This window comes from Aptenodytes forsteri, unplaced genomic scaffold (genome assembly GCF_000699145.1).
Source record: "Aptenodytes forsteri isolate BGI_AS27 unplaced genomic scaffold, ASM69914v1 Scaffold94, whole genome shotgun sequence".
NCBI lineage: Eukaryota > Metazoa > Chordata > Aves > Sphenisciformes > Spheniscidae > Aptenodytes > Aptenodytes forsteri.
In genome coordinates, this window is record NW_008795017.1 from 3,577,640 (window position 1) to 3,591,838 (window position 14,199).

A 14,199-nucleotide genomic window follows, 5' to 3' on the forward strand; every position below is an offset into this window, starting at 1 on the left:
TTTATTATTATAAATAATATCTATACTAATAATTAAAATAATTAATTAAAATAATTAAAATAAAAATCAACTGCTTCAGTACAAAGTGTGTGCTTCTGAGCCTGTTCTTGCCCAAACCAAAGGCAAAGCTCTCACTGACTGCCATGAGAGGAGGGACCAAAAACTGCCAAAAGACATGCTTCCCCATGCTGACAACTTCCTAAAATTTGGAGTACAATTTACCTTTGCTAATGCTTCTGATATATTCTTCAGCGGCTGCTTTATGGGATATTTGGCCATGTCCCATTCAAACCGTGTCAGGTAGCTAATTAGGTCAACTGAAAATGCAAAGAGACGCATTAAAGCAGACAGCTTACCAGAAGGCAGGTCAAAGGTCGGGTAGTAGTCCCCAGCTATAGCCTAGGCATAACTTTGATTAACGTTAGAGACAGGAGTGAACCAGAAGCCCACCTCATAGAAATCCTCATAGAAATTTGATCTAGATCAAATCCGCACAGGTCATATGTCCAATCTAATCACCTTTCTAAACATCCCCAAACTTAGAATTTGAACCAGAAATCTTTTCTGCATTACACTTAACAGTATAGAACAAGCATTACTGTAAAATTAGCTGTACCAGCAGGACACGGCAATGTGCAGCCATTCTTCTTTACAACAGAAAGAGCTTCACGTAACCTCAATCTTGATTATTGCAATATGCCTGAATTTAATGCTGGCAAGAGCTATCAGAAAAATACTGGCCCAGGACCAGCAGTAATGCTCAGGGCTGTTGAGAGTTTGATCAAAGACATTAAGAGTGTAGCTGATGTTACTTCTCTGTGAGTCAGGCAAGCACTCGCTAGAAATCAAACCAATTCAGGTGCGATGGGGAATTTCTCATTGACTTTGCACGCAGAGCTCCCCATCTCACACAGAGCCGTACGATGTTTCCCTAAATGGATAGATCCAGTCACAGCACCCAGTGACAGAAATTCACAGCAAGGCCCTGTGCATGCAGCCCCCCAAGACCAGGCACTCTTGGACCACAGGGAGCCATGGCTTCTTTCCAGAATAGAGGGGAGGTGACACATGACACCCAGCTCCTAGGACAGGATCATGCTATTTCACTTTGTTTGAAGACCAAGGCTCCTTAACATCAGAAAACATTAAGACTTGGTACATTATTGTACCAAACAAAAATTCTCCTCTAGCAGTTCATGAAATCAGACAGCTCTTTGCCTAAGCTGAGTCCTGAGAGACCTTAGGGTGCCAAACACACCCCTACATAGTGTTCTTGGGCAACTTTATGGGATGGGATAAACTCACAACAAGCAGAGGGGCTGGGACTGTCCCCCTGCAGGTTGGGGAGGCTAGAGAAAGGCAGCAGGCAGGGTCTCAATGTCTACACAAAGAAGCCAGAGGCAGTGTCACCTGCAGGGTTGGTTTTCTTCCAGACCAGGAGAATACCTAGAAAGTTGCCCTGGGGAGATGGGAGGCAAAACAAGCTCAAGGTGTCAAGTCAAAGGAGGGGCATGCTGGGGCCGTTCAGTGCTCTTTGTTGCCTTGTCCAGAGAGTTAATTCAGTCCCACAGCGAGGTTTGAGCGCAATTTCTTATGGGCTGGACTTCCAGGGTGTGGGGAAAACTTTATGAACCGAGATGCATGAGAAGGAATGTGAAAAGTTGTATAATTGCCATACTACCAGGCTAAGGGTACTACCCTGTCTCATGTGATACCGAATACCCTTGGCAGGAGAGCGCTATCCTTTCCATTGGCTTCTCTCACCCCACAACAGAGTCAGTTTACCCTATTAGATTTCCAAAGCATGGAAAGTCTTATGTTAGGTGGAAACAGGCTTCTTAGCAAAGGATAAACTGCCTTGGAGGCAGAGACCACTGGCATGACAGTGTTCTCCCCCTCTTTCTAAAACCGCAGCTGTGTAAAGCTCCCAGACATCCAATGCACCGGAGTTACGAGGCAAAGATCCAACCCTTCCTGCTAAGGTCTGATCGGGAATCAGCAAATTCTCCTGTGCAGGGAGGGTGCGGGAAGGGGGCAAAACTGCAGAAGGCAGGGAGAGCTATCACACAGCTCCTGCGTGCGCAGTTCTCCAGCAATGCTTGCTCACGGTCTTTGGGGGGAAGGCAGGGAGGTCAGAAATACTTGAGCAATAAAATTAATGGAGCATTTTCAGCATGGGGTAGGCAACACAAGGATTTCATCCTGCTGCCTCTCTTCCAAGCTTTCTTGCTTAGGCTTTGCTAAATTCAATGGGAATGAAACCTGCAAAGAGCATGGTATTACTGGGCTGTGCGGAGGAACAGTGTATTCACAGGCTCTTTAAAGACAGGCACTGACCTATTTATAGCTGAGGAGATACAAAAATTCCCTGAAGACCTACACATGCCCTTTCTACCCTCGCATTCCTTGAATCTCAGCAGAATTCAAATGTTAGGCAGTTAAGCACAGCATGCGTTCTCAGCCCATTTTACAAGTTCACTCCTGAGCAGTGCTCTGGCACTGGTGCAGTTTAGATCAGCATCCCTGTTCTGGGGGATGGCACAAACTACTGTGAACACACTAGCAGAACTGAGCTTAAAATGCCAAGCAGTCCAAGCACCCCGATGCTCCTGGAATGGCACCCCTCATTTATGGAACCTGTCAAGTCACTCCTAAAAGACTTCACATAGCTGCCCATCCAGGAGAGATGCTTTCTACCTACCCCAACGCGCTTACAAGCTGCCCAGGAACCCCACAGCTCGAATCTCTCGTAACTCTGATTTACTTACCCAGCTCTAAGATGCAATGTTAAATACTTTCCCTTCAAAACACTTAATACTTCAAAATTGTTATGCTTCCCATTTTGCTTTGGTTTGAGCTCATTATAAAGAATGGAGTTACTCTGCCACTTAGCAAATTTTAAAATTCATTCGGGTTTAACATTACTATAAATGGAAGAGAATTTGGTCCGAATCTTTGAAGAAAAACTTTACTTACATTTCACATTTTTTATTCTGTCATAAGCAAGAAAGCACTTCCTGCTGTTGTGATATACTAAAATTTCCTTTATTACACAAACACACGTTTTCCTTCTGTAAGAGAGACATCTCCACGTGGCTGCTTCTGACTGTTGCCCGCTGGAAAGTAGCGTGTGTGTTCACTTAACTAAAAGCACTGTATTTTCCAGTACTTTGCATTTTTCTTCACACAAATCTAACCAAACAATTGTTAGACACACAGCCACCATCTTCATCAATTCGTGGACCAAACTGCTGTCAGGAATATATACAACTAAGATAAAATCAGAAAACTTGTATAGTGTAACTTAAAATGAAATTTGAGTTGGGACAGTCTAATAGTCTGAAACGGGACCATGCAGCAAGAAGTCATGTCTTATAATTTTGTTTCTGATTTCACGACCTTGAGGAAGTCTTCAACTTTACGGTCCTTTTGCTAACCAGAAAGGGGAGGAGGAAGAATCCGTACAGCAAAGTTGCTGCTGCTTATGGAGAACGACACTGTAATATATTAGGGGAATCCTCATATACTAAAGCTGACTCAATTTTTTAAGATGCAGTCAATAATCTTGGAAAGGTTAATGTCTTCGTTTAATATGATTTGTTTGGATGACCAAATCCAGACAGAGGACAGAAATTAGTAATACATACAAGTGATTTCCACATCCTTCTGTTACAACACATGCAGAGCTGATAGGAAAGGAAAACGGTGTAAAAAGAGGAAACAAAGGAAATAAGTGAAACCTGTTGTTTCTCAAGTCATAGGGATATCGTGATCAAGCTACGAGGTTGTTACTTGAGAAATCCATCGTAACCTGATCACTGTATCTCTACAACCAGACCAAGACTTGTCTCTAGCACTAATACACACAAATGCATGCTTGTAACAACACCACAATCATCAGTCCTTAACATACTTTTGAGACATTTCATTTTATCCTTTAGCCCTGAAACACAATAAGCAGGATTATTGTACTTGTCAAGCAGTTGCACTCATCAATGTCAGTCTTATGTCATGCAAGGAGGACATTTCTAAAAGAACTTCCTCCCCATCCTTTACTCATACAGATCTGAAGTACAACACTGCAGTCAGTCAGAGGGTGATGAAGTGTGCCCTGTTAGTTTATTTAAAAGCGTCATTCTGCAAGCCTGTAATTAGCATGCGTAACACATCCAATTTTGTTGTACTTTTCCAGGACAGCTGGGGAGGAATTTGCTCTGAAACACACTCAGGGTCTAACGAAACATGCAGAGATCTAAGAGCCATCAGTTTCTAAATGTTAATTTTGTCCTTGACACAGGCTCCCTTTAGGGGGATAATAAAGGGGCGAAATAAGTTCATGGAGGTTATAAAAACACCATATTGACTACTTAAGAGATGCCGCAGGGGAGCATACAGTAAGGCAGTGGGCTCCCATGGCTCTCTGTCATGTCAGAAGTGCCCCTGCCATCACTGCCTGCTCTTCTTCTCTGGTACATAACTGCTGCCAGCCAGGGCAGGACACCACTGAAGGGCATTTCCCTCTAACAGGAGTAGCACGTGCATGTCCTGCCAGCCCCTGGCACGACCTTGTGAGTGCAGCCCCGGCTCCATGTTTTGGAGCTGTTGCCTCACATGTCCACCTGTGATGTCAGAAATCCACAGTTAACAACATGATCTATCCCAGCACTGTAGGAGGGAAGGTAAATCACTAACAGACCACTGACAGATGTCATGCAGCCATACAGAATGAGATTTAGCTGCCTGTAAGAGATCAAGCCCATACAGGGCACAGAAATGTGCTAGGTCATTTTAGGAGTGAAGAAATTTTTTATGCTGAGGGTGGTGAAGCACTGGCACAGGTTGCCCTGAGAGGTGGTGGATGCCCCATCCCTGGAAACATCCAAGGTCAGGTTGGACGGGGCTCTGAGCAACCTGATGTAGTTGAAGATGTCCCTGCCCACGACAGGGGGGTTGGACTAGATGACCTTTAAAGGTCCCTTCCAACCCAAACTATTCTATGATTCTATGATTCTGTGATGTCTCCTGCTTTCCTTTTCACTCCTCAGCTCTGGTGTTAGAAGCTAGTTCAGGACTAGATGCTGAACACTGCCCTGGAAGAAAAGTTGGCGCTCGATAAAGCTTCTGCTAACTTTGAGAAAAACGGGGGCAGGCTAGATGTGTTCTTAAACTATGTTGCTGATGGTTGTCCTTTCTAATGTGTCAGTGTTTCAATTCTACATGTTCATATCCTGAAGCAAACACAGGCAGCATCAATGCATTAAAATATCCACACTCACAGCACCTACCTCCATTGGCCAGAAGATTTTCCTGGACTTTATCTTTTGAGTCCTCCATAACTTCTCCTATGTACTGGGCTATTTTCTTTATTACGCTTAGATGTAACAAGAGAAGCTTTGTTAGTGAAGAAACAAAATTAATATAAAACAGTTGCCACAATGATCTTGCCCAAACAAAACACTTCTGAAGCAAGGCAGGTTAATTTGCAATTCAAATGATGCTAAACAACCTATGGCATATTGCAGAACTAAATGCCTTATTTCTAAATACACTGATCTCCACAAACACATAGGTAATATCACCTCCCCAGTGCTCTAGACTTCCAGAAGATCAAGACTCAGTCTTCTGTACACTCATGAAACTCATAGCAGAAACCAGAAGGCAAGAAACCCATGTTTAAAACTCTAAAGGTCATGGAGGAACAAGAGGCTACATACAGACTAACACTGGCTGAAAATCTGTTCCATGGGATGCTAAATAAGCCCTTAGGGCTTGCTGAGATAAGGTTCTTACAAAGTAGTCAGGGGAAAACAACAATGTTCTCTTGTTTGACAGGGAGAATTTCCTTCTTATTCCTCTTCTTTAGGGGACTCTCTCTTCGCTTTAGCATGGCGGACAAGACACTCCTTTAAGGTGTGGGAGAACTAGATTCAAATCCTCCTTCTGCCCGATTCAGAGCAGTGAATTGAACAGAGCCCCTCCTGGAGAACATTGTCTCCACACAGTTACGTATTTTTTGCTTATTTTAAAAAGCTGATTCATCAAGTCCCTCCAGCAGCAGATCCCCCTGGCCCTAGTCAAAGTGCCTATCTCATACAGGCCAAGAGCCTTTCTGGTTGCTCTAGTATCCTTCTGTACTCAGAAGTATTCACAGAATTTGGCCTTCCATTCCCTAACTGTTCCAAGCTGACTGCACCTTGTAAAAAAAAGCCACAGCTAAAAAGTAACTGCCTGATCATTAAATTGGCAGAGACATGAAGCGGACATAATCCTTGGCGTGGTGACGTGGAGTGGAGCATAATGGCAGGCTTCTTATCCCTTTCTTTCCTTACAGAGGGGAGACTGCTACAGCTGCAGATGAGCTGGAGACTGAAAGGGCACCTGCAGTGTTTGGACAATGTGTCTTGTCACATCCTGTGGCTTTCAAGAGTTCAGGAAAGGGACTTCAGGCCAGGTACAGATACCATGAGAGCATTAGAGAAAATTATTTTCTTTGATGTGCTGCAAAGCAGATACACGAGCCATTTAAAAGCGGTAATTCATAGAGGTAAAGATTCCCTTTATCTCCATTCCTGTGAAGAAACTCACAGTCTTTGGAAAGGTTTTCCAGTCCCGTGATGGGGAGGAAAAACCTGAGATTGTTGATACTGCCAAGAATGCAATAGTCAGAATTCCTGCTGTTTGGGATCATTCAGCCTGGAGAAGAGAAGACCTTATTGCAGCCTTTCAATGTATAAAGGGGGCTTATAAGAAAGATGAAGAGAGACTTTTTAGTGCCTATAGTGACAGGACAAGGGGCAACAGTTTTAAACTGAAAGAGGGTAAATTTAGACCGGTTATAAGGAAGAAATTCTTTATGATGAGGGTGGCGAGACACTGGAACAGGTTGCCCAGAGAAGCTGTGGATGCCCCATAGAACCATAGAATCATTAAGGTTGGAAAAGACCCCTAAGATCATCGAGTCCAGCCGTCAACCCAACACCACTGTGCCCACTAAACCATGCCCCTAAGCACCTCATCTACACGTCTTTTAAATAACTCCAGGGATGGTGACTCCACCACTTCCCTGGGCAGCCTGTTCCAATGTTTCACCACTCTTTCAGTAAAGACATTTTTCCTCACGTCCAATCTAAACCTCCCCTGGCGCAACTTGAGGCCATTTCCTCTCGTCCTATCACTAGTTACTTGGGAGAAGAGACCGACACCCACCTCGCTACAACCTCCTTTCAGGTAGTTGTAGAGAGCGATGAGGTCTCCCCTCAGCCTCCTTTTCTCCAGGCTAAACAGTCCCAGTTCCCTCAGCCGATCCTCAGAAGACTTGTTCTCCAGACCCCTCACCAGCCTCGTTGCCCTTCTCTGGACATGCTCCAGCACCTCGATGTCCTTCTTGTAGTGAGGGGCCCAAAACTGAACGCAGTATTCGAGGTGCGGCCTCACCAGTGCCGAGGACAGGGGCACGATCGCTTCCCTACTCCTGCTGGCCACACTATTTCTGATACAGGCCAGGATGCCATTGGCCGCCTTGGCCGCCTGGGCACACTGCCGGCTCATGTTCAGCCGGCTGTCAACCAACACCCCCAGGTCCTTTTCCGACAGGCAGCTTTCCAGCCACTCTTCCCCAAGCCTGTAGCGCTGCATGGGGTTGTTGTGGCCGAAGTGCAGGACCCGGCACTTGGCCTTGTTGAACCTCATAGACTTGGCCTGGGCCCATCGATCCAGCCTGTCCAGGTCCCTCTGCAGAGCCTTCCTACCCTCGAGCAGACCAACACTCCCACCCAACTTGGTGTCATCTGCAAACTTACTGAGGGTGCACTCAATCCCCTCGTCCAGATCATTGATAAAAATATTGAACAAGACCGGCCCCAAAAATGAGCCCTGGGAAGTGTTCAAGGTCAGGTTGGATGAGGCTTTGAGCAACCTGGTCTAGTGAAAGATGTCCTTGCCCACGGCAGGGGGGTTGGACTAGATGATCGTTAAAGGTCCTTTCCAACCCAAACCATTCTTCTCAAGATGCTGAACAGGTGCAGTTCAGAGTGCCCGTAGGAGAAATCTACACTATTGCGCTCTAGTTCACAGCCCTCTTAGGGCTGCACAGTTTTCCACCATCTGGCTGCAGCCACTTAGGGACCTGGTGCCAGCTGAGCGTTGCTGGAGAACACTGCGTGTTGCCCACACTCAGGCTGCGGCAAGGATGCAGGGATCCACACAGTGGTTCCCCGTCAGCTGCGACCTTGCCAAGCACTTCTGCAATTTTCAGCTTGTAGACACAGCTGGTTTTCAGCCCCTTCACAATATCCAGGGAGCCCAAAGGAACTTGGAACAAGACAGGACTCCAGCCCAGTTGGTAAGAACAGTATAGCAGGAGGCCAAAGGCATAAAAGAGAAAGCAGCCAACAGGAAAGTGTATAAATCAGTAGCTTTTCCAAGGGCCTGAGCTGCTTTCGTTACTGTTGAGTGCAGCTGGGAGCTAACCTGATAGCTGGGAGACAGTTAGCTCTGGTCTCTCTCCAAAGGTATAGACAGTGGGACAGGTATGTGCTCTCGTGCACCCGACAGTCCTAGCTGCCCAGGTCAGGCTTGGCTCCCTTCCAGCCCACATGCCCCAAGGTGCCTGCAGGCAGAATGCATACACTGGGCCAGAGCAATGTTCTCCAGTCCTGCCTTAGTCTCTGTGCCTCGCCTTGCATCCTGTGAAATGCAGGCGGGATTCGCTCATCCAATACACTCCCCATGCAAAGACAGAACACGCACCCTGCGTACCACTGAAGTCTGAGGCAAGCGAGAGGAATCAGAGCCCCGGAGAAGCCCCATTGACTATAGTGACATCCAACAGCGAGCAGCTTTCACATCCAACCCTTAAACCTCTTCCTTTAGATGAGATGAATCCCACCTTGAGCAAATAACATGCTCAAATGTTGCGTTATTAAAGGAGAGGGTTTCAGCTAAACTGCTTTGAGAAGTAGTAATGAAAACCTGTAAAGAGAATAACTCCATTTAGCCTATTATTATGGCTTGGAAGACTCTCACATTTTGCTTCTGAAATTGCTGCAATGTCATTACTTTCAAAAAAAAACCCAACAAAAGTCTAACTTTTTAAATGATACTGTGTATGAAAGGGTGCTATCAGCTAGGCCTCCAAAATACTGTGGGGAGCAGAAGCCCTGCAATCTGAGGCCACTGCAGAATGCTCCACCGACCGAGGACTCAGGAGAACCCCCGGGTAAACCGAGGGGATCGTCAACTTGAGAGAGCTCCACACTACCACATGGTGACATGGAAAAACACTCTGCCTCCCTGCGTAAATAAGTAATAAAAGTATGTGGAAACAATAGATCCTGCAAACTCTTGCCCCTTCTCTGCTGTCCTGGCAGGAGGCAGCCCTGACAGGTTTGCACTGCCTGCCTTTACTGGCAGTTGTGTTTATCTAGCAACAGTTCAGCAGGTAGCTGTTTCAGAGGAGCAGGAACATAAATGCTCAGGTCATTTGGACAGGCTTGTAACCTCTGGATGCCATTTACTTCAACGAAGTGCAAGTGCTTGGCATTTTAACCCTTGAATCACAATTTAGACTCAACCCCCTGGGCATTTATTTAATGCAAAATGCTTTTGTACGTCCTTGTGGGACTTGATCTGTGTTGATTATCCTCGGCTATTACTCTAATGCACTTTTCTTATTTTTTAACACATTTTTCTTATTTTTAAATCTTGTTGATCCTTCTTGATTACCTAGCTGGATAGGCAAACAAGACAAATAGGAAGAGTCCTTACCTCAGTAGCTTATGGTGGAAGGGCCTCGCTGACCCCTTTGCTCGGTGCCTATAGCATGTCATACAGTAAGTGTCATTACTGGCACTAAAGGGACAATTAGTGGAGTAAAGTGGCACTCAGCTTGAACAAGGAGCTGTACCATGTTGTCAAGTTAAGACAAAGGTAACAGAAGGAGACAGTGAGCCTAGGAAGCTCATACTGACATTTCACTTAAAATTATCCCCCGTGATCTTACACGGATCCTAGAGATGGCTTTCCAGAAGTCCTAATTCTTCACCAAGCGGGGAATTAGCTAAGCCCTTCTGAAAATCAGTTCTGCATTTTTGGCAGCCCTCAAACCCAGATCGCACAGTTGCTTGCCCATCTGCTGCCCTGACTAGAGACCTTCTATTAGAACAGATAGCAGGTATTGGCACTGTCTCTCCCCAAATTTGCTCCCATCTTGAAGAATCTCTGCAGTATGAACCAGAGGCCTGAACACGTTTACAAAGAATTTGGGGCAGTTTTTTTGGCAGGGTCACAATGGAGAAGGTTTTCTTGATGAATTAAGTATTAAGTTGCTCTGTCCTGCTAAAAATCCTGAAAAAAGCAATATGGTTTAGTTTTAGGTAGTCCTGTGAGGAGCAGGGAGTTGGACTCGATGATCCTTATGGGTCCCTTCCAACTCGAGATACTCTATGATTCTAAAAAGATCAACGTTGTTTGCAACCCAGAGTAATCAAATGTAATCATCCTAATACAGTCCTGCGGTAGCACCAGTAAAGTAGAAAAAAAAAAAAAATCCTACAGAGAAATGTAGTCTAGCAGACTTACTTTTACCCAAACTGCCTGGCATAGATGTAAACAGTCTATATCAGTGCTTCTATATGTGTTTGCAACTGCCAGACAAAATCTGTGAAAGTATCAAGCATATTTAGACAAGCAAATCCTTATCAGTCCTGGCTGGAGGAAAAAAGGCAAAAAGCCCCAGAGCTAACACACGCCTCTGTGACCAAGACCACAAGTATATGTGAGGTATGCTTCTGAAGCAAAAAAAAACACCCCAAAAACAAACAAACAAACAAAAAACAAATGAAAAAAATTCAGCATCTTGTACTTTCATTGCCTCAACAACAAAGTCTACTTTGTGCCATGAGGTATCTTACAACCTGGCATTTTCTCAGCTTGCTATACTTATTATTCTTTGTACACCCAGGTCAGTTTGGCCCAAAAGGCAATCTGGGCAATGATCAGCAAGGAGATCATGTAAGTCTTTGCATAAGTAGGTTTGATACAATGTGAGCCAATATTCTGATTTTCAAGGAGTTTAAAAGTCTGAGAGGGAGAGCTCTGGATTTCATTGAGAGGAACTTATTCCTTAGAACTCCTATATCTGGTTGAAAAGGGGCAGAGGGCTCAAGAGAAATATTCTGGGAAAATAAGATCAGGGAGGGCTTCATATTCTCCAAATGCCATTTTATTAATTTAAGTTTCTGGATGGGGCGGGATGATGTTCTTTAAAAAAAAAAACAACCTTTTTTAGCAGTTTCCCTTTGAGAAACAGCTTCCCTAGCACTGCCACTCAAACAGAGTGCTGTGCAGACAAAACTATCACTGACTTAATTCATCCAAATTTAAAGGAATGCTCCTTTCTTTGTGATGACTCCATGACAATCAACACAAGGGTTAAACAAAGCCTGTCCACTTTAGTCCAGTTGTAGGCCGGGATGAACTGAGTCCAACCGAGGTGAACACAAGGACATACCGCCCCATAAAAACAAAGTCTGTTTCTCATTTGTAGGTAGTAAATAAGATCTATTTTACCTTTCAGCAAAGCTATCAAGTTTTCCCAACTCATCTGACAGACCAACAAGAGCATCCAGTGTCCCCACCTGTGCAAAAGATGAGAAGTAGGTGAAAGATGCACAAGTCTGTCTAAGGCTTCTGTTGGCAGAGTCTTAGGGACACCGACTTGTGTTCAGCACTTGTGAATTCAATAGTTTGGTGGAACTTTATTTACTTAGTGAAAAATAGTAGCAATTCCTTTATCTGAGACCTAGGGCATAAAAAGTCTTTTCCAATGAAGGAAAAAACGTATGTGTAGTCTCAAGATTACACGTCAGTGTCTTCCTTCCTGTTTTCATTCCCGTATCATCAAGTAGCATAGACTGGTCTTTTACATGATAAAACAGTGACTAAAAATGCACACGATAGACACACAAACAAATCTGATGTATTGAGCAAACCAAGGGAAGCAGCACTTATTCAAAAAGGTGTCTCCGTTTGTGTTCTTTGCTATTACCAAAGACTAAGGCTCTCACAAAGCCATTTCCTCCAAGACCAACATCTGCTTTTTGTATGACTCTGTCACAGTCATAACCTTATGCTTATGGTATTGTGATATATTGCCGAACCTTCTCGTGTAATGTTGCCAGCTCAACGTTGTGAAGGGTCAAGCTGAAGGAGAAGAAGCAAATTTTACATAGAGCAATTAGCAGAATGTTAATGGGCTGGTTGCATCTTCAGATACTGCAAACACTTTATTTCCTTTGACATTAGCAGACTCACACCAATGCCGGCTGGGTAAGGCCCATAGATGGTAAAAATCATATCAATCTCAGGTGCACATGCAAAAAGCAACATTCCCAGTCTGAAACATTCATGTGACAGTTCAGTAGGTTATTACTTGAGAACAGGCCACACTCCCCTTTTACTTGCATCCTTATGTAATTGGGATAGCTCAAGTTATAACCGTTAACAATCTTTTTGGATTAAAGCCAGATCCCGGATGCACTAAGAATAGCTTCGTTAAGTGATGGGTGATGGCAGCTCCCCAAGGAACCAAGTTCTACATCTCTGGTAACTCCGTTGACTTTAATGCCGCATATTTGAATTTTTCAAAGCCACAAGTGAAATAAAAATAAGGTGCAGATCTCAAAAAGTAAGGATTAAATAACGCACAGATATAAAAAAATCATGGATTAATACTCTTCCTATTTATATGATGATATGAAGCTGGGTAATGTAGCTGAATATATACATACATCCATTTCCCAAGGAGTAATGTACATTATAGCACTGTTTTCTCTGTCAGCAGTCTTACTGACGCGGTTCGAGATACTTAGCTACTCCCTTTGCATTAGCGATCCAAGATGTATAATGCTGTGTGACTTTCATGACTGGGAGCAAAAGGTACATTGAATGCAATAGATTAGGTATTTAACTGGTCATCTTCAATCCTTATACATATATCCTTCCAATGTGAAGGTCAGCTTCAAGCACAATGACTTCTTTTCTCTCTGATCAGTTTTCAGTTGACTGAACGCAACTCATCCCCCGACTGCAATCTTCTTCTACTCTCTGCATATCGTCCCAAAAGATAAATCCCACATTTATCCCAAAAGTCTTTAGCCCTGGCTAATGCTGCTGTATCGCCCACACACAAACCCCTTCCTCATTTACCTTTAAGTCTGGAATATGGAATTTGCTGTTGCTGGACAGGTTGGATTTATACGTCACCGTGTTCATTCTCTCCCATGCCTGCAGATTTGTTTTATCTCCTGGGGCAGAAATCAGCCAGAACTCCGACATGATCTAATATTTTCCCTTCGCTCCTGGTCACTGTAGAAACACAAAGCAGGTAAGTGGCTAAAAGAGCACCACACAAAACGGGCTCTTCCGTAAGAATAGAAAAAGTTAGAACAGATTAATGATTTTTTTCAGAAACACAAGGACAGTGAGTCAGTCCTGTGTCTCAGGCTGAAATGGAACATGACCTTCTCCAGAACGTCACAGAAAGAGTGCGGCCGTTCCTCCTTTCTCAGGGTTGTTCCATCCAGTTTCTAACCGAAGAAATGAAGCTTCCTCCTCCCCTTTTCCCTCCCAGCCTGTTACGTTCGCCTTGCACTGTAAGTCCAGTCTCCACTAAGGAGTCTGGGGACTTCACTAAACCATCCAAACATAATTAAGGATTTCTGTCTGATAAATGTCGTCTCTCAAATTTCTGGACACTTGTAGGCAAAGCTGAAAACAAGATGTAAAAAGACCTCCGCCCAACCTATAGGCTGCAAAAGATGCCACTGGTAAGATGGCATATTACTTTCCCCTGCGTTTTTCTTCGCAGGTTGGATAGGAAGGAGCTGGAGGAAGGCAAGCTGTGCCACGCAGAGACGGTATCAGCAGAACAACATAGATGTAAGAGTCGCGAAAATCCACGGGAGACAACTACACTGGTGTTAACCGCACAGATCAGGGCAGGACGGCGAGAAGCAGAAACCTCCCGTTCCTCTCCGAAGGCTCTCCCCGGAGCCGCCCCCGCCCGGCACGCCTCTGCTCTCAGGTGCGTGGGACAGGGAAGATTTGACACTTGCCTCTCACGCACCCCCCGCCGTGGCCCCGCGGTGCCTGGCCGCCGCCCGGGCCGGCCCTTCCTCCGCCCCCGGGGGGGGGGGCTGA

The 14,199-nt window shown here is 44.8% G+C and overlaps 1 protein-coding gene across 1 annotated transcript in view; it reads right to left on the reverse strand.

The window, feature by feature from the left end:
- Positions 1–13,335, reverse strand: part of ATP6V1C2 (ATPase H+ transporting V1 subunit C2) — a 21,397-nt gene extending 8,062 nt beyond the window's left edge. The window contains exons 1-4 of the mRNA XM_009275580.1: positions 13,207–13,335; positions 11,569–11,636; positions 5,286–5,371; positions 223–317 (exon numbers count right to left, since the gene is read on the reverse strand). Of these exons, the coding sequence (XP_009273855.1) occupies positions 223–317; positions 5,286–5,371; positions 11,569–11,636; positions 13,207–13,335 (378 nt within the window). The remainder of the gene's footprint in view (positions 1–222; positions 318–5,285; positions 5,372–11,568; positions 11,637–13,206) is intronic.
- Between the last annotated feature and the right edge of the window lie 864 nt (positions 13,336–14,199).